Here is a 26,295-nt window from a genome sequence, read left to right as displayed (position 1 = left end):
GGTAAAAAATAACTGTTTTTAGAAAACTGTGGTATTTGTTATGAACAACATTAACACAAACTGCCACAGCTTCAAAAGTTACTTTAATTACTGTAATATCCAATTATTCCTGCAATACATTAATACAGTATTGATACAGTAATGATGCAGTAATGATACTGTTATTACATACATGATGAATAATGTCGATGATAAATGTTGGTGATTTACTGATTGAAAAGCTTTCAAAGTGGATCATTCATGCCACAAATTTTCTACTGTTTTTAATGTTGGTTTCACCAAAACATCTGGGTTTTGTAACAGAAAATTCTGTGCTGAATTCAAGTGCTTCTCACTAGATCACGTGATTGAGATCAGTCCGCAAATAAACATACCTGCTCTGAGTTGAAATGAGTCCCGCTGTTTTGTTCCACTTTTGGAGCATTTGCCATTTGATGTTTCTCATCAAAAATAGCAGTGCAGAATCAAAGAGAGTTGTGCAACTTTGTAGCTAACGAAATGCCAACAGAACTTAGTCGCACCAGCATGAAGAAAGGTCACAAAATGCGGCCATTTAGTCACAGTTTGAAGACGTGCAATATCACACCCATGTGAAATCAATCACAACAAAGCCCTTTATTAAAACAATATTAGCAATTCATTGAACTCTGATTTTACAGTGCAAAGATAGAAACAATTAATTGTCAAACACTTATTCTTCTTTAATTATTAGACATTTATAGTCAAGCATTGTTCAGTTAAAGAATGATGAACAATGGTGCATTACTGTTAAAAAGCCCTGTTCATAACACTGAGTGCAATTCATCTAATTTGCAAATTAAGTGCTTGTTTGGCAGCTTACTATATTAGCACACCCTTATGTACTATCAAAACAATAAGTATGAACCATGGAAACTTGGGCAAACAAAAACAACATGAAAATGACACCTATTTCTTGAACCATATCCCCTACCTCCCTCCTCCTCTGTACACAACAACAACAAAATATTTACTCGAGCACACTGTCTCCTAGCATCAGACTTGAATTAAAGGTTGAGGAGTTCTCTTCTACTTACATTTTGATTCAAGTGTGCTAATGGTCCTGAGCAGTGGCCCAGTTTGCTGTTTGACAAGGTTGTCAACTGGTCAGGTCTTGCACTTCTCCCGCTTGTCAGATCCTTTCAGCTGACATATCGCCCCCCTATTTATTCCAGACAGATGCTGCTCTGACGTACGACGCAGTCCACATCGTGTCGGTTTCTTACCAGCATGCGCCGCAGATGACTGTCAACTCATTGCAGTGTCATCGCCACAAACCCTGGAGGTTCGGAGGACGCTTCATGAGTTTCATTAAAGAGGTAATGACAATCGCTCATGGCGCTGCTGTCACAAACACTTCTGCTCTCCAGAGACGAGATAAGATATATAAGATATTGTTTAAATAACACAGTATCAGCTTCTCTGCTGAACACTTGACACTGACGCCTGTTTAAGCTCATTTTAAGTGCTTCTCTTTTCATTTTTGGTTTAAACTGCATTCATTGTATAAAGTGACCCCAAAAAGTATCTTATTTTGAAGAAAAGTAGTGCAAACACACCTTTCAAGATTTCATAAAAGGTTGGTAGGTCTAAAAGTAGAATAAATGGACGCACTTCATATTAGGTGGCCTTATTACTACTTAAGTAGTACTGTAAGTACAATGTACTTATTGTGTTTATATTCTATTGCCAAACACTTTTGCTACTGTTGAGGTGGGATACGGGTAAGGTTAGGGACAAGTCTGGTGGTATGGGTAGGTTTAAGGTGTAAGAGATGTGTCAACAGTGTAACTGCAGATGTAATTGCATGCAGTTTGTTTTGTTTGTTTATTTATTTATTTATATTAACGTAAGTACAATGTAAATACTATGTAAGTACATAGTAATGAAGGCCATCTAATATAAGGTGGGACTGCATCAATAGATGCACAACTCAAATTGAAGACGAAATTCATTTGCAAATGCAAGCCTTTTTCTGCCTGTTTTTCCATACCTAATGTGATTAATTATATTTGTGGTGTGAATGTTTAAATGATTTAATACAGCCATTAAAATTACATTGACACAAGTTGCTTAAAGGAGAAGTCCACTTCTGAAACAAAGATTCACATATAATGTACTCACCCCCTTGTCATCCAAGATGTTCATGTCTTTCTTTCTTCAGTCGTAAAGAAATTGTTTTTTGAGGAAAGCATTTCAGCAGTTTTCTCCATATAGTGGACTTCTATGGTGCCCAGATTTTGAACTTCCAAAATGCAGTTTAAATGCGGCTTCACACAATACCAAATGCGGTTGTAAACGATCCCAGCTGAGGAAGAAGGGTCTTACCTACCACAACGATCGGTTATTTTCATAAAAATAATACAATTTATTTACTTTTTAATGCCAAACGCTTGTCTTGTCTTACTCTGCCTGGACTTTCCAGTTCATGACAGTTAGGGTATGTCAAACAACTCCCATCTCATGTTCTCTCTCAACTTTAAAATCATCTTATATTGCTGTTTTACGTTTTTGTTAAGGGTGTTTGGTCTTCTTTGCATGTTCACTTTGCAAAGACTGGGTCGGTACTTCTACAGCGATGTAGGATGATTTTGAAATGATTTTTGAAGTTGAGGGTTGAAAATACGATTGGAGTTTTTCGACATATCCTAACTGTCTTGAGCCAGAATACACAGAGTTCAGGGAAAGCAAGACAAGATGAGCTTTTGAGCTTAAAAAGTATTTAAATTGTATTTATTTTAATGAAAATAACCAATCGTTTGGCTAAATAAGACCCTTCTTCCTCGACTGGGATTATTTACAACCGCATTTGGGATTGTTTGAAGCTGCATTTAAACTGCATTTTGGAAGTTCAGAATCGGGACACCACATCAGTCCATTATGTGGAGAAAAAATGCTGAAATGTTTTCCTCATAAAACATAATTTCTTTACGACCGAAGAAAGAAAGACATGAACATCTTGGATGACAAGGGGGTGAGTACATTTATATGTGAATCTTTGTTTTGGAAGTGGACTTCTCCTTTAAAAGTAACACCAGCAATGATGTTATTTAGAAAGTTGTTGAAAATCTTAGCATCAGGTTAGCATCAGCTCCGTAAAGCTGCAGTTGGCAGCGTATGACCAACGTGTTCTCACTCCCAACTCATCACATATTGACGCTTGGCCCTTGGCATCGCTTTTTGACGTTCAAGCTTTATGGCCGATGGAGACAGTGACTGTATCTATTCTTTTCACAAATCAAACGTTTTGCCTTGGAAGACCTGAAATATTAATACTTTTTTTAATAAATTATGACGTTATATCCTGTGTTTTATTGACAAATGGTAGATTTAGGGCAGGGGTTGGGTTGCCTGCTCATTAGAGTTGAGCCGGATACTCGGCTGAAACGAGTATCCGGCACGGATAAAGCACTTTTGCCGAGTACGAGTATCATACGAGTAATACGAGTCAATATCTGTGCTCGGATTGAATAAAAATTCTCATTGGGTAGTTTACTGTGTCTGCGTTCTGTGATAGGCTAGTCACAGGGCCCCTCCCCTACACACATACTAGAGATGCGCGGATGAGCTTAAACGTCACCGGAATCCGCAGCTCCAAATAAATGATCCGCCCGCCACCCACCCGCACCTGTATTTTTCTCTGATTTAGATAACCGCACCCGACCCGCACCCGATCGTCATTTACAATTATTCTAATTCTTAGTTTTGCATGATGATATGATGAATGTGATGAACACTTATAAGCTTAATCACTCGTGCTTTTAAGCCAAATCCACGCTAAAAAGAATAACGTTAACTGATATCTGGACGTGACGTATTGTTTTCGGTATAATGTACTGATTCAAATTAGTAATCAATAATAATTTTTATTTTAATACTCGGCGTGCCTCTCTTGACATGCTCTCGCGTATGAACAGGCAGCAAATGTGGTGCTGGCGCGGACGGCGCGGGCGCGGGCGCATCGGGCGCATCAGGCGCATCAGGTGCAATGATAAAACATATTTCAAAGGAAGCCGGCGCTAGGGTCCTTACCGTCTTTGCTGGGTGTTTTGAGCGAATATTTGCATTTATTCACATACGATTTAGTTACAAATGGTGGCCTGTCATGATTTTGGCTAATGCAGGACACTACTGAATGATGCGCATCAGAGGGGATTTAGAAGTGGGTGCGCAGAGCCGACTGATAAAGAAATGGGTATACGCGGGTTATACACACCACTGCATATTAACCTACTCGAGTATTTAAAACATATGTTAGAAAATAGTTAATATTTGCGTCATTATTGATTTTTCTCATCCACCCGCGAACCACCCGCAAATAATCAGAATGCAATTTTTTATTACCCGACCCACCCGACCCGCGGATTGTCCGCAGCGCCCGCGGATATAACCGCCATCCGCGCATCACTAACACATACAGATTTATTGTGTTGCTGTGTCCCGCTCTGCTCACACACACACAGAACACTGAGAAGAGAAGAGAACAGCGCGCTCTCTCTCTGTTCTCTCCCTCAGTCACTCAGGTTTGCGGGTTTTTTTCCGTTAACGTTTAGGGTTTCTTCAGCATCACTTTTGTTTTTTACTTTGGTTTGTTTGTAGTACTTACTTTTTAACCAGTAGAGTTTTGGTAAACGTGGGGTTTGTTCAGACGTGGTGCTTGGTAAAAGCGACTCGCGTCTCTGCCTGTCGGAGAATTTATTTTTCTTTTTTAAACCGTCAGCTGGCTCTGACCAGTTTTTTTTACTTCACGCACTGAGTGTCTGACACTTTCTTTCTGTATTAAATAATGTACATAAATAAATGTAAATTTATTTATGTACATAAATAAATAAATAAATAAAAAAACCACACTGCTCAAGGTTAAAAAAAGAAAGTTATGTTGAAATGAAAACTCTTGTTCATTACATTTTACTTCGTAATTGCAACCGCATGTGTTGTATTCATTGTTGCAAAACTTATTCTGTATATAGTTCGTTTGTTATCATGATCAAAACCACTGATCTGAAGCTCAATGCTGATGCTGTCATGTAAATAGTTTTCTAATCAGCAATAAATATAACAATTTCTGATCAACCCATATCAATTGCATGCTTAAAATAACATACCGGTTAAAGCCCCGCCCATTTCAATACAACATGACCCACTTCCAGGTTAAATCCCACCCACTTCCGGGTTAGGCCCCGCCCACTCCGAGTACAGATACAGATACAGATAATTCATATGGTTAACAGATACAGATACAGATACAGATAATGCTGTACTCGCTCATCCCTACTGCTCATAAACATGTAAATAGTGTAATGCAAATAAAGCTGTTGTGACTGTTTACACTGAAAAATCACACCCCAACATATATGCAGTAATGGTAATATTATTACCCAATATATAATTTAATCATGACGATAAAATTCCCAATGCCAAATTCACGTCAGCATATTGATCCCAAGGGTTTCTTATTTAAAGCATTGGAGGACCCTGCATGTTGACCCTGTGGGTCAAAATGTGTCACGAAAGGGTCCTGACCAAGCGTCAATATGTAAAGAGATGGAAGTGAGAATCTGTTGGTATGACAGCCACAATTGCATCCATATCACTATAAAATACGCTCCGTCTCTGGAGTGGAGCAGACTGTGTGCAACTAACAGACTTAGTTGTCAACCAATATAGATTTTTAAATGGTCGATGCTGATATCTTAGAGAGCAAGGTGGCTGATGGCCATATATAAATGTATGATAACACACAACTGAATTTAAAGAGAACATCGGATGCAAATTCACTTTTATATGGTGTTTGAACTTAAAGGGTTACTCCACCCTAAAATGAAAATTTTGTCATTAATCACTTACCCCCATGTTGTTCCAAACCTGTAAAAGCTTTGCTCATCTTCGGATAGGGCTGGGTATCGAGTTCGATACTTTTTAGGCACCAACCGAAATGCCTCGATACTACTGAGTATCGAAAAACCTCTTGTCGTTCGGTACCAAACTTCGATACCTAAGAGGTTAATCTCATCAACGTCAGTGTGCCAATAAGCCTGCAGCACTAGGTGTGTTCGACTAGAAGCGGCGCCGCGCAGATCGGCGACTTTCACACTGAACGTGGAATGTGCAGCCCTTCAGAGTGCAGCGGCAAAAGTTCAACTATATCAACTAAGTTCAACAAACATGCAAGTGGTGCCCTCCGCTGTGCATGCAGTTTGGTTGACGCAGCAACAAACCGTCCTCGTGCGGCACATCCACGAGAGTGATCCGAAAGCATACTGTATGTAGCAGTCTGCTCTCTATAGCTCTCTTGATCCTGCGCAGAGCTGTGACAAAGTCGCACCTGCTAGTTTACACCGGTTACAATGTGCCTCACACGTGAGGCTGTAGCGTGAAAGCTTATGTAAGGCTACATTTTACACTGGTGTGTTTTTGTTTAAAAAAAAATTTAACAATTCTCATCCATACTGGCATTTCAGAAAATATATGTCCATATTACACGACCGAAAGTGAGCGTTACTTGATCATATATATATATATATATATATATATATTTTTTTTTTTTTTTTTGAGATAATGTAATCTTGTTAATCTTGATTTAATAAAATTGTTATCGAAAAAAGTATCATTAAGGAACCAGTATTGAAGTCAAGGTATTGGTATCGATATTGACCATTTTTGAACGATACCCAGCCCTATCTTCGGAACACAATTTAAGATATTTTGGATGAAAACCAGGAGGCTTGTGACTGTACCATTGACTGCCAGGTAAATACCACTGATAAAAAATCCACCCAATGTTTTATTTTTTTATTATTTATTTATTTATTTATTTTTTTTTTTTTAAATTATCATATGATGTAGACTTTGTTTGTGGATTGTTCAGCTTTAAAAAAAGTGTACATGTGGTATCTTTCTGTGAAACAAATAACACTGATGTTGGTTATCAGTGACATTCCTATACATTTAATTGTGACCTAAATGTCCTAGTACCTTAACCAATTAGTCATTAGTGAATACTTTTACTACTGATAAAAACTGCATCATTATTCAGAGGCAATCTTTGGTTTTAATGGTGGATCTTACCTGATAAACAATCACCATTCGCCATCCATTTTAATTGCCTCATTTAAGTGCTGTAGATAAGTTGATTGCTGCGAGTTTGCGTTCACACTATTCTGGCCCTGCACTACTAAACTCACAGTGTCCCACTTTCTCATCACCGTGTGCTTCGCACGCAAATGTGCTCGTCATAATCAGCTCTTATTTCAGCTCACAAGAGAGACTTTGATTGGGACTCATAATAGGCAGATTAGAGTTGTTGAACACAGCTCTGTGGAGCGGCGCGTACGAGAGAAGAGCAAAATGAGGGCCATGGAGTTGGCGTGGAGAGCATTGTCTCTCTTTGGCATAGCGGAGAACACACGTTCCTGTGAAATGTCCTCGCTCCTGAACAAGAACGGAGGTGTTTCATTTGGAAGAGGTTATGGAGAGGGCTGGAGATCAGCATGTGTTGTTTGGGGGAGGAGCTCTATGCTTAGGGGACGAGGGAGGAATGGAGAGGAGGAGCTGCAATGTAATTTTTTTCGGTGTCTCTAGAGACTGTTGCAAGTGAGATGGTCGTTAATTAGGACGGAGGTCTTGGGGGAAGATGTGTCTGAGGCGCTGGGATGTAAAATGTAATTAAAAAGGAAATAGAAGCTGGGTGTGTGTGTGTGTGTGTGTGTGTGTGCTCATAAGGATGTGTATTGGTGTGTGTGTGTGCAAGCACAAGTGTACCGTACTTGGACAAAATTCAGAACTGAGGAACGGACTCCTTTTCAATTGTTGAGTGTGAATTTGAATGGATTTGGAAACACACTGCATGAATGCTAAATTGGAATTTGAAAGAAAACTTATGTTATTTCAGATAGCTGACCAGTGGTCGAATTGTAAAAAAAAAAATAATAAAATAAACAAGGGGGGATGGTGGGGCGGGGTCCTGTGATTACAAATGATTAAACACATTACTTACTTTATTTATTTATTTATTTAAAAAAACAAGCTTTATTAAATGAACAATGAACTATGATTTAGAAGCTGTTTTCTGTTATCTGAGGTCACATTAACCGGAAATTGTCCACCATTGACAGAATATTTTCATCTGTGAAGGAAAAATCTGAAGGTGATCTGAGGGTGTAAATTGCAACTGTAAATTGCAACTGTAATTCCCACCCCTGTCCAGTTGGTGGCGAGTGTGCTCCAGTGTAGCAGCAGAGCACTGGATCCAGAACAAAAACGAAACTGTAACGAATGTTTTTCTATGCGTTTGATTAAGTACAGGCGAGTACACGCCCTCATTTCCTGATGAAATGGACAGAATTTCAAATCTGAGACTTTGTTTCAGGTGAAAAGTAACACAAAGCTTAGCCTATTTCGATGTATTGGATGGGAGGTGCACTACGTATTCATTCATTAACTGAAAACAAACAGCATAGACCAAGAGATCGATTGGGATTGACGAATTGATATTGGTTCATAAAAATGAGAATATATTAAAATCGCTTTTACTGGGGAGTGTGCTGTTGAACATGAAAAGGCACGGTGTGTCATCTGTTCTCTTATAAATAAATGCATAAGCCTATATCGTGCTGTAGGTTCATAATTAAAAAAGAAAATGTGAACAAAATATAAGCAATTAAATGTGTTAGAATTAAAATATGAAAATGACAGGTAATAATAGATTATGACAGAATTTTTATGACCCTGTCTGTCAAAATGACGGACAATGTTAAAGTATAACGCAACCTTTGATACAAGTGTATGTGTGTGTATATATATATATAATAGCAATTTCTAGAAATAAATATCAATAATATTGGCAAAATGTAACTATTTAAGCATGTTTTTAATAGACAAGAGTATCAGGAAATTCAATTTTTGTCCTGTACTGTTAATTCTAGATAAGTACTTTATTTCGTTTAATATATTAACATATGTTAATGTTAAATATAATTAAAACAAATGAAATATTAATTGTACTGTAGGTGGCATTTGAGTGTTTATTATTAATATAATAAACTGATAATGCCCCATAAATTCTGTAACATAATATTTTTTTAAGCTCATTTAAAGTGGTAATATTTCACTTAAACTGCATTTACTGTATATAGTGGCCCCAAAAAATGACAGAAAATCCATGTTATTCTAACTTTTTTTTTTTTTTTTTTTTTTTTTTTTTTTTTTTTTTTTAATTATAATAGGAACTCCAGTTCTGCCTCCTTTGTTGATTTAAATGAAATTCAAATTGGCGAATTTAACTGGGATTGAACTAACACTCTCAATTAAATTCTAAATATCGCACAACCCTGCTGTGTTTTAATTGTTGAACCTCTCTCGTTGTTCTTTGAAGTCTCACTGGGATGGCCTGACGGGACGGCTGTGCTTCAACAGAACTACAGGTCTGCGCACCGACTTTGATCTTGACATTGTGAGTCTTAAAGAGGATGGCCTTCAAAAGGTAAACCACCACACAAACACATAACAGCTCTCTCAAATCAGACACAACATAACTCACAAACAAAGCACATATAGGATCATAATGCTTTTGCTATGTCTTCATGTTTTTTTGCATAGCAGGAGGGATACAATGATCAAAAGCTGTTTTCTTCTGCTAATGCTCGCCTGTTAAACAACGTGCAATAATTCACTTTTGTTTTGCATAGTCAATTATGCCAGAAGCTCTTGTGCTGCGAAAGAACAAATATGCATCATTGCAAAGGATTGTTTCTCCCCTCAAATAACCTTCTGATCTTACAGTCTGGCGTACTGAAACCTCTTGTACCTTGTCGCATTTGGTCACCATTGCTGTGCAAATAAAGAGCAATTTGTGTCTTACGTTTAATTTACCTCCTAACAAGGAAGCAAATGAGGTGTTTAAACATAAGCATAAGTTAGTGGATCATAAAGCAAATTGGATTAGTGTACAAAGTACTGTTAATTACAAGCCTCCGTTAATGACTGGCTGAAGTTACACATAGCATGCTTTTGTGCAGTAATGAGCTATGCAAATATATCTGTGCTCACTTTTGTGAAAATAAGTGCAAGATTAGCACTACTATTTTATCGATTAGTTGTCAAATTTAAATTACGCAAAGTGTGTTTGTACAAACACTGTTAGAGAAGACAAAACTGCAGCTTACATGTTTGCCGGCCTAATGTAGAGAGAGCATGTGCACATGGTTGCCAGGTTGGGAAGATTAAGTAAACCATTGGGCAGAAAATGTACTGATTTAAGACCAAAAATGCTCTGATTGAGGGATTTAAAGGTTTTAAATCTGGCAACCGCAACCATGAAAATTTGTGGAGGCTTTTGCGAATGCGAGATAACACAAATTACAAATTGAAATGAAACATTTTTAGAATAACCAGCGGGGACATATCACAAACAATTATGCTTAATAAACTGAGAGAAGCAGAAATCATGATCACAATTAAAATACGATTTATCATGCAGCTCTACTGCACCAAACACTTCCACAAAACCTGCACTTTATCACCAGGTCAAGTTCAGTAGCATATGCACAGAAATTTATAAAACAAATTTTTAAGTTAAGTCTGTATGGAAATCGAATGCACATATTTCTTGTAGTAGACCACAGGTTTATCATTTTGAGAAGCCAAGAAAGTCTGCCGGGAATGTGAATAAATAATCATGCCTTCCCCTGATAATCACTTTTAATGAATTGAGTTAATTGCAGTCAATTTGCAATAATGGAACATCACCCTATAAAGTGGCGTAGCATATCATCTGAAACGTGCATCACCCTGAATTGGCACAATCTGTAACTGATACATGTGTCAAGTCATATGCATATCTCAGGTGAGCGGTTTTGTCGGGTGATTTTTGCACCTGCGTGACTGAAATTCGCCACTCTTGTGGTTTATGAATATGAGAGCAGTTGTGTTCTATCTGGGCAGCGCCGCTCGTCCCCAGACAGAGATGGATACGGACAGCTATGAGGCTGTTTGCAGTAATGATTTGTTGAGGAGTGACTGAACAATATGCAGGACTTCCTTTTTCTCGCTGCAGGGGCTTGTTTGTAAAACGTAGAAAAGTAGCTTAATTTGCTCAGATTCGCTGATATTAGAGGGATTATTCACAGTACAACTATTTCAACTCCCTAAGCTGTCTACCTCTTACTGCGTATATGTTTGTTTTGTGTATGTGCATGTTTGCACCTTAATTAATTGTAAGCATTTTTTTTTTCTTTTCTTTTTTTTCTTTTTGTTTCTAATATCCATCGAGGCAGATATAACACTCGGCCTGAAATAGATTCATTGATTGATAATCAACTGGATTGGTCCCACTGCAGAGTTAGACAAATTAGATTGCAAGATAATATTGAGCAATATATCTTGTCTTTAGTGTAGTTGTATGATATATTTGGATTGTTGGGTTAAGGTACAACCAATTTATACAATATTTATGCAAGTTTATATTTATACAAAACTGGTCAAAAATTAGAATAATTAAGATTGTATCAAAAAATAAGTAAATAAATAAATAAAATAAAATAAAGAAGTCTCTTATGCTCGTCAAGACTGCTTTTTAATTTAAAAAAACAAAACAAAACAAAAAACAAACAAACAAAAAACCCAGTAAAACAGTAATATTATGAAATATTATTATTTATTTGAATGTATTTGAAAATGCTATTTATTCCTGTGGTGCAAAGCTGAATTTTTTTAGCATCATTACATTATTATTATTATTATTATTATTAAACATTTAGCAGGGACATATTAAATAGATCAAAAGTGACAGTAAAGACATTTGTAATTTTACAAAATGTATTTGTATGTATTTGTTATTTTTTAAAATAAAATTAATTTTTAACTTTCTATATATCAGTAAATACATACATACATAAAGATGAATAAGTAAGTAATAAGTAATGATGCTAAAAATTAAGCTTTACCATCACAGGAATGATGTGAATTAAATTAAATTAAATTAAAATGTTAAAAGTTATTGTAAGAAAGAAAGAAATAAATCAAGAAAAAGAAAGAAAGAAAGAAAGAAAGAAAGAAAGAAAGAAAGAAAGAAAGAAAGAAAGAAAGAAATATAATATTTAAAAACTTGCTTTATTAAATACACACATTCTGGATATTGTTATTGTTAAATGATGGACAGCTAGTTGTATTAAGTGCAACAACACTACATTGTAACACACATAAACACATTTTGTCTTGCCTTATTGCTGTTCATTTTAAAGGTCAGAAACATGTTCCCAAATATGCAAGCATAACCTTGAACTTGTAAAATTTGTCACCATGCAATTCATAACCACACACAAATATGTGCACTGACCTATTCACTGTAATTGATCTCATGAAACTGTGTATGTATAGTGTATATTTAAAGATGTTTAGACATCTGAAAAGCAAAACCAAAATAATGATTACGATAACACTCCCATTTTTCACAGGAAGTTTTAAATGAATAGGATAGGGAAATCTGATCACCAGAAAAATGTAACACCTTTACAATGTTATCAGATTGTAATTCAAGCCATAAGTTCAGCTTTTTCCTTTGTTCAAGATTTTCTTTTTGCAAAATTGAATTGAAAGGCAATCTCCTTTGGTAGAATTGCCCTTCCTCTATGTTAATGTATTCAGAGTGTATGCAAGGGCCTAGCTACTCATGAGCCCAAGCACAGACCTATTGGCATAAAAACAGAAGAGCCAATCAACTAATGCTTCTGGATGAGCTCAGCACAGGGCTGCTAATGCAGTCTGATGGGCTATTGCGATATGAATGGGTCACACAGGTAAGTGAAACATGCTCTGACTACATAAATTTCATCTTTTCTAGGTGGGGAAGTGGAGTGCATCTGGAGGGCTGAACATCACCGAGGTCCCCAGGCAAAACGGCATGAACATCACAGACTCGCTTTCCAACCGCTCGCTGGTCATCACCACCATCCTGGTAAGGTCATCGAAACGCTGTGTGTGAAGGAGAGCGCTCTTTCTGTCTTCTGCTTTATCATTCTATGTCTAATTTACTCTTTCTCTAAATTTCACTTTCTTTCTAGTATGCTTTACCTTGTTTCAGGTCAGCATATGGGCTGCTTTTCAAGTAATGAAACGTACATGCTCCAGATTCTCATTTCCTCTCAGAGAAATGCCAAATAGCTCTGTCCCTTTCAGTGTCTCAGTCCTTGAAATAAATTGACCTGGCTGAATCAACAACACAAGATGTCTTCCCCTGTTTGAAACAAAGTTTGAGCCTCGACCATCTCCCCTGACTTCTTTAGTAACTGAAGATAGTACCATCTCTCAGCACATTTTGGCTATTTGACATAGGAAATGAAACTTAGTCAAATAATTATGTAGATTAATTATCATGATTTTTTTTTTTCTTCCCCGTACAAGGATGTCTGCAGTCGGTGTAATTACATTCCGCCTGAAACCCTTAAAACTACATTTCATGACACAATAACACAAATTCTGAAATTATGCAGGTTTTTGGGCAATGACTGATCATGTTTCAGAAGTCCACAAGAACAGACAGGAAAGCATATTGAGAAAAGGCTGTTGTCTGTGTGAAAATATAAAATGATAAAATACACTGTTTTTGTTTGCACGCTTCGATGTAAATAAGTCTGACACGCATGAACAGCATGGCAGAATGAGTACATTTTGCTGTGCTAGGTACCCCAATGGAAGGGTACCAAAAAAGTGTTTTGGTACGGTTCGCTATTTTGATACCATTCACAACTTCGAACAATGGAAATGGAAGTAATTGCGTACTGTACTGTACTGTAGGGCAGTGCAGGGCACAAACTAACGTGGGGTTAGTTGTAACACACATGGTTTAAATATTTCCACACACGCTAGCATAACCAAATTTACGGTATTTACTAGTTGCCAAAGCAACACTATACAGAGAAAAAAGTGCGGCAAAATTTAAAAGCCTTTTGAAGATATCACTGAATATTTATTTGACCATAGTAAAAGTAAATTTCTGGCAGAAGTAAATTTTTCATCTCAGTTTTTAGGATTCATTTAAAATGAGACAAATCTGCTATTATTTTAATCTCCAATCTGTTATTTATCAGTTTATTAATGCTTGGCAAACCATCAGAAGATGATAAATTCCAGTCGTGCTGATGGGGAACGTTGTAACACTGCGTTATTATTAAACTATGCTATTCTATGACATTAGTGATGTAATTTTCACTATTTACTTTTATGGATTTTAGTGAGAAAACACAAGTAACAGGTGAATAAAGACTGAAAATCTTTGTTTAATGTTCAGAAATGATTATTTCAAGAAACGTAATGCAATTTGGCTCGTTTATGTCTCGTGTTCTATGAGAGATGTGTTTGGAGGGAGGGAAGTGTTTTTCTGAATGTCTGAATGTGTTTCATCTATTTTCACACATTGTTTTGAACTATACTGTATAGCTGTGTTTTGCGATCAGGACCGTCCCAATGTATTCATTGTGAAACTCAAAAATTAGATTTTGAATTCTTCAAAAACGCAGTTATTTTATTTGAAAAAAGTTAATCATTTTATTTTATTGACAAAATATTTTAGTTTGTCGTGTATTTTTTTTCATTCGATCAGATAACATTTTATGCTGTCATATGGTCATGTTACAATGTGCCCTTCACATTACAATGTACCCCACCTCCTTTCTTTTGAGGTAAATAACGAAAAACATATACACTGTAATTATGAAACAGAGTGACATATTTGTACAAGACAAGTGTGAAATTAATGTGGATAAAAAATTATACTCTGAACCCCACGTGGATTTACACAAACTGAGAAATTCAAAAAGTGTTAAGTTGTGCCCCGCGCTCCCCTACTGCTCAGTGGAAACCAGCCATTACTTGTTAAAACGGTGCTACGGTTTTTCTACTTTGAAATGTGTTCATTGTCAGAATGTCTTGTTTTGGTCTCTGTGACCCAATAGTATTTCGACACCGCAGGTTGCCAGTTGGCAGAGAACACAGCGTATTGCAGCCATCGAAGCCGCCAAACAAACAGGAAATAGAAATAGAAATAGAAATCGCAGATTCTACCTGACCTAAAAAGCCTCTGTCTCTGTCTAAAAAGCTCTATGATCAGAGGAATTCAACTTGCCCTCTCAAACTGTCAAATGCGCTTATTCCTGATGTGTGTCCTCAATCTGGCAACCCGCATGAGCTTTGAGTCTGAGGACGAGAGGGCAGAGAAACAACTCTCTCCAATGTTATTAATTTGGACTGCAGTACCCATTTCAGCAGCTAGCAGTCAATACTGCATACTGCACCTAATAGTGCACAAATATAGTAATAATATAATATAATAATAATTAATACTGCACGTAATAACAGAGACCATAACTGTGATGGCACAGAGGAACTCTGCCTAATTCATTTTTTAATATATATGTGACCCTGGACCACAAAACCAGTCTTAAGTCGCTGGGGTATATTTGTAGCAATAGCCAAAAATACATTGTGTGGGTCAGAATTATTGATTTTTATTTTATGCCAAAAATCATTAGGAAATTAAGTAAAGATCATGTTCCATGAAGATATTTTGTAAATTTCCTACTGTAAATATATAGAACTTCGTTTGGACAACTTTAAAGGTGATTTTCTCAATATTTAGATTTTTTTGCACCCTCAGATTCCAGATATTCAAATAGTTGTATCTCTGCCAAATATTGTCCTATCCTTACAAACCATACATCAACTGAAAGGTTATTCAGCTACATAAACAAATACATTTATTCAGCTTTCATATGATGTATTAATCCTAATTTTTAAAAATTGACCCTTATGACTGGTTTTGTGGTCCAGGGTCACACACACACACACACACATTATTATTATTATTATTATTATTATTATTATTATTATTATTATTATTTATTTTTTTATTTTTTCAGCTGAATAATGATAAAAACAATAACAGCCAATCAGAACCCAGAGCTCTACCATTTAAAGAAGCAGACGACAAAACTGCAGTACGAGCTTATAATATGCTTTTTGGATTACTGCAGTCTCTGATAGACAATATCATAACAAAAAAAAAAAAAAAAAAATTCTACACACACACATATATATATATATATATATATATATATATATATATATATAATATATATTCCATTGTAATACTTTTGTCTGAAATAATAGTAATAATAATGTAGTATGCAGTGGTCAGTTGCATATAATTATGCAGTGTTTACAATTATTTCTATCCACCTATGTGGAAATAAGCTATTTTCAGTGAATATGCAAAACTTCTGTTGCATTCGTTGCTATAGGTAAATAACTAGAAGAATAAGAGAGAGAGAGAAAAAAGTGGATTCAATGGTAAAACTGTTTGCGGTACAAACTACAGTGTGTGCATAATTATTAGTTGATATTCTAATCTTTATTTATTTATTTACCAAGTACATTTTAGCAATTCCAAACCACATCAATCTTAATTATTAATTTTGTATTTAATCATTTTACACATACTTCTTCAGATTCATTCAGTATTATTTTGCGGTTTCATCTAATTTTATCTGTAAGAAAAAATCGACCTAATAATTATGCGCACCTGAACATATGAGGTTTTTCACTTGCAGCCTTCATGGACAGTTCTATATCATGTATACATGACTAAATACAAAATTAATAGTAGTTTTCAGGATCCGTGTGGTCTGGAATTGGTCAAATATGTTTGGTAAAAACAAACAAAAAAAAAGATCAAAATATCAGCTTACCTAATAATTGTACACGCGCTGTAATGCGTTCATGGTTATGATAGTAAATTAAAATAACATAACAAATATCAGTTTGCACTGGCAAGCAGCACAACTGGATGCAAATGACACCGGAAGCCTGGCACATTCAAATTACAATTGGCTGTGCCAATGCTTATATTAAAGTGAATAGGAAGCATATGTTATGTGTAGCAAAGGCACTGTAAAATAAAGTGTTACCGTTGTTAATCAGCTAATCAGGTAATTTGATTAAAAATTATGATTGACAGCCCTAAAACAAGTAATACGCTTGAACGGCTAACCCTTGCACAGGTACTTAAAAAATTCAGTCAGTGCACTTACTGGGTAATGCCACTAACCCATTCCAGTTTGGTTTATGTCCATAGGATATTTTGAGAGATTTACTGTAGACATGTGGCCTTAACTTATTACTGTTACAAGCAGATGCACGCTGGGTGAAATTCTGCTTTACCCAATGTCATTTGCCAGATAATAGCAGAAATGACACGTCTTAAAATAAATGTGTGCCTATTCAACGCTGCATTCTTACAGATGCCTTAGGGCTGCATTTATGCATGTCGCAGGAATGTTTCGGGATTTTGTGGTACTGACAACAGCCTCTGTGGACTTATTTTGGACAGGCAGATGAGTTATCAACAAGGATAAACACTGTCATTAAATGTGGATTGGGCCGCAAGGCTATAATTATGAGTTAAGGTCTTGATAGGATATAATCAGTGATTTTCTAGTACCATGCAGTGGTCCCTGGTTTTGTTATCTTAAAATAGTAACCACATATCTCACTTTTTTGGGTTTTTTAAGACACTAAACAGGGGTATTGAATAAGGGTCACAGTGAAACAATTTTGCATACAAATGAATAATAACACATCACACATAACAATTATGATAGATAGAAAATAATGGTGTACCAGCATCCTAAAGGCTGTCTGACAACAACCTCCTTTAGAAATAAGGCAAACCGGTGCTAAGATTGCCAAAGTATAAGTTGTGGGCTTTAGAATATAATATGATCATATTATTGCATCAGCTGACAATCAGGAAGCCCAAAACTTTTGTCTGATGTCATTGCTCAAATTATTAAGGCATCATTTAACACTTTCTTGCTTTGATTAAACAGCTTGTTTTATACTTAAGTCTATGTAACTGATTCTTTCTGTTACTGATCATGCAGAAGAAAGAGGTAGAAGAAAACTTTGATTTTTTACAGAACCTTGGGGATTTTTACAGATTGGGGACTTGGAACAGATGGTAACTGTTATATGATTATTATTTTTTTTTTTTGGCCAAGCAAACTTTTTGATCGAAATAATTGGACAACTTGTACAAAGTTTTGTTTCATTCTACATCCATTTAGTCCATGGCTTATGGTTTCATCTAAAGGAGGCTGACACCTAAAAAGATATCCATTTTAGTCTTAAAAAAAAAAAAAAAGTTTTGCATTATAAATATATTAAAAATATAGGTGTCATATATATATATATATATATATATATATAGCTTAATTATTGTTGCTGTAAAATAAATGTAATTTAATGAAATTAATATAAAGCATCAATTTGTAAATGCACCAATGTGCAGACATTTTTCAGTGTTTTATATACATAAGATGCATTAAGAACATGAACAAAGAAACAAAGTAAAACAAACTGTCAAATACAATAAAACAAAGATACAAATGAAATACATAGTGCTTTAATTTTTTCATGGTGGTCTCCTAACATTTTTGTTCAGGTATAATATCGCCTACAAAAGAAATTTAATAAAATATCCAAATGTAAAACAACACTGCATAGTTTTCACTGTATAATTTGATAATGCTTATTAAAGCTAACATATTCAGATTAAGTACTAAAAGGGATTTTCTCTGGCGTGCTGTTTATATGAAGAAATTTTGGCGTGCATATAATACGCAATTTTTGGCATTTATATGATACGCAGTTTTGACGGGCATGTGATAACGCAATGTCTTGGCGTACATATGATACACAGTTTTAGCGTATAATACGCATACCCCAACCATTGTGTATGCCAAATAGAAACAGAAACAATATTGATACGCACGTCCATGAGCTCGTGTTGACACATCGGATTTTCCCACGGCTTTTCACGTCCGAGACATAAACTGTGTTTAAGTGAATACTTTCCAAGCTAGCCACTTTGACATATTTGTGTATGTATTTGATCGTTTGGGCGCACACTTGAAACCCAAAGTGTAATTTGCTTGTCCGTTTTGGAGCGCGCAGCCACGCCGCACACACAAGCCTGAGGAACAGCATCTTTCGCGCAGATTATTGTGATTTAACATTTTATCAAACATATCCTGCAATTTAGCAACAGTAGGCTAAAGACTGCCTTTTGAAAAAGTCACCGATTGTGCTGATTGTGACGTTTAGTTTGGGTAGGGAGGAACAAATGTGCACCGCTGTGATGGTAAAGAAGTTGAACGAATAGTTTTACCTCATATCTTCTTTTTTTATGATATTTGGAAGCCAACATCGAAATCAACAATAAAATGGGCTTAATATCACACCCGCAGGCTTAATGTGTAAGCAGATGTTTTATAGTTTAGTTCCGTCCTCTATCATCACAGTTAAACAGGGCTTTCACGTTGTGTGCTCTGTAGCTCCTCCACGTGAGCGCGATCTCTCTTCTGAATTGCGAATAGCAAAAATGCATCATAGACAAATGTCCTAATATTTTTGCAAATAGACAGTGGGAGACTCTGGGAAGACAGAATATGCAAGATAATGTATACATAGCATTAATAAATGTATATGTATTTTCTTAATTTCTCCAGTACTGTTAGCAGAACCGTTAACGTCAGAGCTTATCGATACTCTGGTCTCTCATAATTTAGCACCGTGGCCGTGGGTTTCGGTACCCATCCCTAGAAAAACCATTGTGTCGCAAAATGATTCAGATTGAGACTTCAGAGCGGGCAGTTAAGCAGGATGTATAGACCAGAGAGGGATATATATGTTTATTGCAAATGTATTATTGTGTAATAACAGATGCAACTACAGAAATTAATTATAGATGGAAGGTATTTTTAAATATAAGTATAATGTAAAAACATGTATGTACACGATAAGTGCATTGTATCAAATGATTCATTTAAATTTAAGTACATAGTAATTAGAGACACTTAATGTAAAGTGGGTAATATAAATGTGTGTAATGGGACTAACTATTTACGTAATTGACTCAGCCTTAATACTTATTTACTGAGAGTGCTGACATAGCCCTTGTGGAAATTCTGCTGTGTGACAACAAGTCCTGGTCTCTCAAATAAATTGTTTATTTTACAGTCTTTTCAGAGCGCACAGATCTTCACAGATCCCACTGTTCACAACAGTCTAAAGCATCTATTATTATTAAGAAGTCTGGACAGGGCAGAGAAATGCAATGAAACTGATTCTCCAATTCAGTTCAAGGATGAACATGCATGACAGGAACACCAGTCCTGTTTTCTGCTGCCAAATGAATACTTTGGATTTTCTGTCCGGCTTGAATGGTGTCATTTTGCTCTGTCTTTTCTGACTAAAATGGAAAATGCTGTCAGGGCTAGAAGGGTGTCACGGAATGTTAGATGAAACACAGATAGTGAAGGTCACCTCGAGGGAGTTTGATCAGAAGCACTGCAAGCAGTAAATAGAGCAATCCTGAAATAACTGTATAACTACTGATGCTGACATAATGCTTCATTAAAACATCTTTATCTGTCTCCATTACGAAAAATGTCACAGGTCAGGGGATCTGATTTCTCAAGGACTAATCCACTGAATTTCCTCCTCAAAAAGCCCTCAACATTGAGTACAAGCCATTCTCACTGTCACTTGCTTTTAAAGACCTTGCACATTTTATGTACTGTAATTCTTTTTATTGCTAATGTAAGGAAAGTTGTTCACCCAAGTAAATGTCTTCGTGAACATTGCTGGTTCACACTTATATTTCACATTTATTCCCAGCTAGGTTCCCACCATTTTAGAAAGTGTGTATGGACAATACCAACAAGCCCAAAATTCACACTTTGACGGTAGATGTGCTATCGGGCATGCACATAATCCATCTGTATGTAGATGGATGAATGTAAAGGGCAATGTCTGTTGCTCCCATTGCACTTTAACAAAGCCATGAGGGTCTTAAGATTGATGTCCAAGGAGCAATTCAAGAGTAGTAAAGCCATTTGTTAGCTTGGGGAATTCTTAGATGTCCAAGTACATAAACAGTTTTACAGAAGAATCCCAATTGCACGCACTCACTTCAGTTTTAATGTCTGATTAAACCGTTCCACTAAACCATCTGTTTGTAGATGGGAAACTGATGTACAGCAACTTGCACAAGCTGGGGTACTTTCATGGTTCCATTATAACAGTATTTCAATGTTGTAATGGGAACTCATCTGTAGATTAGGTGGAATAATTTGCCATTTAAAAGATAAATTCTGAATGGTTTTGGCAGCAGCCCCATCAGATGACTGACTTTCAGTGCACTTAAAGGGAATCTCAATCAAAAAGGTGGCGTAAGAGGACTTACATAGTGACCTCTGCATTGTGGGAACACATTTAACATAATTTTAGATGCTGCAGAACCTGGTTCAGGCCCAGCAGTATATAGACAAACAGATCTAGTACAGTTCCTGTAGGATCGTTGGAAATGCATGCCTCTACGTATGTTTTTACAACTGTTTTCAGTTGAAATGAACACTGACAACTTTTATTCCTTTCACACAAATTATGATTTACAGGACATACAGGACTTTCAATTAAGAAAGCTTAATTTTCACACAATTCCTTGCACAATATTGTTACAACCTCAAAACAATTTTTTAATTCTGTGAGATTTGATATCAATACTGAGATTTGAATTCATATGTGACCTGGACCAAAAAAACAAACAAAAAAGGTCAATTTCTTTGAACTGAGATTTACATGTTGAATGAATAAGCTTTCCGTTGATGTATGGTTTGTTAGGATAGGACAACATTTGGCCAAGATGCAACTATTTGAAAATCTGGAAGCTGAGGGTGCAAAAAAATCAAAATATTGAGAAAAATCACCTTTATTGTTGTCCAAATGAGGTTCTTTCTGCATATTACTAATCAAAAATTAAGTGTTATTATGGCAGGGAATTAACAAAATATCTTCATGGAACATGATCTTTACTTAATATCTTAATAATTATGATCATTTATTATTTATTATAGATAATTTTGACCCATAAAATGTATTGTTGGCTATTGCTACAAATATACCCGTACTACTTAAGACTGGTTTTGTGGTTCAGGGTCACATATGTATGGGTTTTCTAGGCACGAATGTTGTGAAACCACAGTTTAACAAACTTTGCATAGAAAAACATTAAAATTGCACGGTTGCATCAGCAAGTGTGTTTTTATATCACTTTTGCTTTTGCTAGCACTATTGGTTAGGATTAGGGTTAGGTTTGATGTAGGGGCTTTGCTATTTTTTCAACTCGATAGAGCCTTTACCTTTTAGCGACACTCCTTGGACTCCCCTGAACTGCCACACTATGTGCCTGAAGCAATGTAATTAAAATGTGGCCACGGTCGAGTATTGAATGTGTGTTTTAGCACCACTCACTGGACAGTTCAACTTGAAACTGCCGCAAAATGTGCAATAAGATATGTAATATAAGTATTCTAGAAACGTCGCCATTTTCAGTGAGCCTGGATTGGGTCCTGCACTGAGAATTCAGTTCTTGTGTCTTCTGCAATTGGGATTTGTACAGCCAGGATTTAGCAAAGATTTCCATGGATACAGATGATGGAAATGGTTCTAGAGGTGTGTAGCAGCTGGTGAGCACAGCTGGCTTGGCTAATATGACTGCTTCTCCTTAAACTTTCTTCCCTAGCCTTACATTGTGGATTCAGGATGTACATGTTAAGGAGGTCTAGGTCATGGAAGATGTTCTATGTACAACATGCCATGTTTTATTCGTAAACATCCCAGGGTAATATAGGCTTATCACTGTGGCTCAGCACAACAGGACAGTTCTTCAGTTTTGAGAGCCCCTCAGGACCAGTGTCTCTAGGGCTGTGGCTGTGCTATCTTTCTCTCCTGCTCTCTGGCCAACATTTGAGTACCTCATGCCAGCTCTGCTGCATGAGCCAATCCCAGGAACATCTTGGGGTCTTTCATGTATAGCACAGCTTTCTTCATTGTGAGGGAATGCAGGAGGCAAGACAAAATAATGACCTGTAGAGATTGTCATGGACCATCGGAGTAAAATAATGTCAGGGTGGGATGGTCGAGGCGTGGGAATGCATAATGTATTTTCATTGATGTTTCCTGAAGTAACCCAACAAATCATGCCATCTAATGCAGAGAAATTACTTAAAATCTAATGCTGTTTTATGGCATCATTAAATTAGTTTACACTGTACTTAATCTTGTAAATTCTATGTCAAATAGAATTGCTTCAAACTGGTTTTAGGCAATCCAGCCGGATACTCAAGTCATTCAGGCCATTCAAACAAACAACCTGCAATTCATTTGGTGCCACTAGTGGCACAGAAATTGCATGGTGCAGTTTTAACATAAACTATCTAAAGCATTTCATGTTATGGGTTATATAAAAAAGTGAATTTGTTTGCCTTTGAAACTGAGCCAGTTGTCAGCTAGGATTACTTCTACTCAGTAAGGTGTGTGTGCGGTAAACCGAATGAGAAACCTCAGCTCATTTGAAGATGCTTCTCATTGGATATTTTGTATTTGTACAGGAGGAGCCATATGTCATGCTTAAGAAGTCTGACAAGGCACTCGTCGGCAATGACCGCTTTGAGGGCTTCTGTATTGACCTGCTTAAGGAGTTGGCCAGCATTCTGGGTTTTTCCTACGAGATCCACCTTGTGCCAGATGGAAAGTATGGGTTTCAAGATGATAAAGGCCAGTGGAATGGGATGATAAAGGAACTCATGGAGCACGTAAGTATTCACGCTGTACAGCGTCATAGCGGTTAAGTAACAAACACCACTAATGCTGTTTCTGCTGAGTCAGATTTACCAGTACCTGCATCACTAATTATGCCTTTCACTTTAATAAAGCTGGTTTTCTGATGTCTAAACAAAATGCAAAGATGACACAATAACGCAATTAACTAAAGGTGTTGCTCGCTCCAATACTGCTTCCTCTCACAAAACGTGTGCTGCAAAGGTGACAGAACACACCTGGATCGCATTGACACACCGCGAAGACACGGCGGCAAGTGCTGCCACAGCGAATACGTTTAAACGCCTTTACCGAGTCAGCAGAACTAGACAATGCTGAAAGCTGATTCCCCTCAATGTACCCCAAGCCCATTCTCTCAAGTCTCAGTGCTGTCAGGCTGGGGGTGTAAGCCCTGTCACAGGAAAGGGTGCTGCTGTGCTGGCTTCCCATCCCATCGCCCTTTCGCTGTCCTCACCCTCTGAGGTCACCAGAAGCCCGGGGCTGGAGAGCTGTAATAGCTTAAGTGGCATTTAGTGGAGGAAGTCATATGGTGGGAGTCAATGGCGAGGTGCTGGAAGGGTTGGGAGAGGTGACTTACTGCTGCGGCACTTAATCTTCCTTGTGCTTTGGCCAGATCCGGCCCGATTGCAGTCACCTTGAGGGGAACAAAGGGATTATGGCTGGAAGAGTCAAAAATGGAGATGGGGTGGGTGTGTGTGTGTGTGTGTGTAAATGGCTGGAGGTGACAAAGTATAAGAAGAACATATCGGTCTCCTCAAATTTAATGAAATGTAATAATGCATACAATAATTGTCATTTCTCTTTTAAGTTTGAGATAATGCAGGGTGTAAATTATGGAGGGTTCAGGATAATTCAGACTTGAGTTTAACACCTTACTGTAAAAAATTTATGAAACTTTTTTTTTGTATGTCGAATTAATTTATGTGTTTGGGACACGCCACACTGTAGGGACTCCCAGGACATCTTACTGAGCTAGTGTCATATGTATGAGGTAATTATTCAGTGCAAACAGGGTTGTAGATGGGCATGTGCTTTCAGGACTGTAGCCTCAAACCCTTCACTCCCTCATAGTACTAACGTGTCTTCTCCCCCGCGTAATTTGAGAGGAGAGCTGCCGACGCACTGACACGGTCAGACGGAGTAGCCTAATGAGTGTAGAGCAGAGCAGAGACACAATGTGGACATCCGGCATTTTTCATCGAAAAACTCACAGTAGAAAATTGCACTGAGAAAAAAAAAAAACATGTCCAAACTGTGATTCCACATATTTCAGGCAACCCCAGCTGAGGCAAACTAAGCAAACACTAGGCGATAGATCTGGTAAACATGTGGTGCACTATTGTTGCACTGTTGTAGAGAGAAAAGGAGATGATCATGACGGTTGAGGAAAGCACAGTTTTTCCTAAATTGCTAAGGTGCATTTCCCAAACAATTGATACATTTCTCATTTCTATAATTGTACAGAATAACAAAATTAGCTGTAAAGTTTGCAAAGTTTTAAGTGAAACTTTGTTGTGTGGGTTATAATGAAGACATTTGAGTTTTTGTATATATCTGATAATAGTCTTTTCTCAAATTATATGGTGAAATGCTGGTGAAGTGACTCTCAGAGCAGCTCTGGAGATGAAGTTGATGTGTTCATGTCCTCATATAGTGAGACAGCAGACACTGAAAACACCATAAGTGTTACATTGGCTTTTGTATGTGTAAAAAGGGAAACTTCGCTCATTTACACACAGATTTGGAGAAAATGCAGATTTCATATTTTAATAGGAGTCTTTTTGTGGTTTAATGCTCAAAAACACACATCCTTATCATGATTTGGTTCATTTTAAAGCCCTGCTTTTCATTTATTCATTCAAAATTTATAAAATTCTGTGACAATCTGCTTTATTTTTAAAGGGGTCATCGGATGCCCATTTTGCACAAGTTGATATGATTCTTTAGGGTCCTAATGAAAAGTCTATAATATACTTTGTTTAAAAATTCTCAATGGTAGTGTAAAACAACACCCTTTTTACCTTGCCAAAATCAGCTCTGCAAAAATCATCTCATTCTGGTCGAGGCTGCTTTAAATGCAAATGAGCTCTGCTCGCCCCGCCCCTCTCTTCTCTCTGTGGAGTTTACTTTAGCCGCATTTAGCGTTTGGCCACTAAACTTGCTAACTAGCACATTATTAGGAAAGGTGATTGCAAAGATTCATAAAAAAAAAACCTTATACCAGTGGTCTCAAACAAAAAGGGCCACAGCTCTGCACATTTTCGCTCCAACTCTAATCAAACACACCTGATCCAGCTAATCAAGGTCTTCAGGATTACTAGAAATTCTAAGCAGGTGTGAGTTGGAGCTGGTTGGAGCTAAACTCTGCAGAGCTGCAGCCCTCCAGGAATTGAATTTGAGACCTCTGCCTTATACTCACTTCTGCTGTAAGTGAAGCTGCATCACGAATGATTTGCACGAACATAGACGGATATATGTTGATCGTGATGCGCATTCCCTTCACAAACAAATGTAATCCACTGCATCTTCAGCATCTTAGATGTC

At 36.9% G+C, this 26,295-nt stretch overlaps 1 protein-coding gene across 2 annotated transcripts in view; it reads left to right on the top strand.

The window, feature by feature from the left end:
* grik3 (glutamate ionotropic receptor kainate type subunit 3) overlaps nucleotides 1–26,295 on the top strand; it is a 157,954-nt gene that overhangs the window by 89,828 nt on the left and 41,831 nt on the right. For both annotated transcript variants that reach the window (XM_051131333.1, XM_051131334.1), the window contains 4 exons: nucleotides 1,194–1,337; nucleotides 9,392–9,499; nucleotides 12,857–12,970; nucleotides 23,523–23,726. In XM_051131333.1, coding sequence (XP_050987290.1) covers nucleotides 1,194–1,337; nucleotides 9,392–9,499; nucleotides 12,857–12,970; nucleotides 23,523–23,726 — 570 coding nt within the window. The remainder of the gene's footprint in view (nucleotides 1–1,193; nucleotides 1,338–9,391; nucleotides 9,500–12,856; nucleotides 12,971–23,522; nucleotides 23,727–26,295) is intronic.

Source organism: Labeo rohita, chromosome 16, assembly GCF_022985175.1.
Source record: "Labeo rohita strain BAU-BD-2019 chromosome 16, IGBB_LRoh.1.0, whole genome shotgun sequence".
NCBI classification, from domain to species: Eukaryota; Metazoa; Chordata; class Actinopteri; order Cypriniformes; family Cyprinidae; genus Labeo; species Labeo rohita.
Note: the sequence above shows the minus strand (reverse complement) of the source record. Positions and strands in the feature narration are given on the sequence as shown.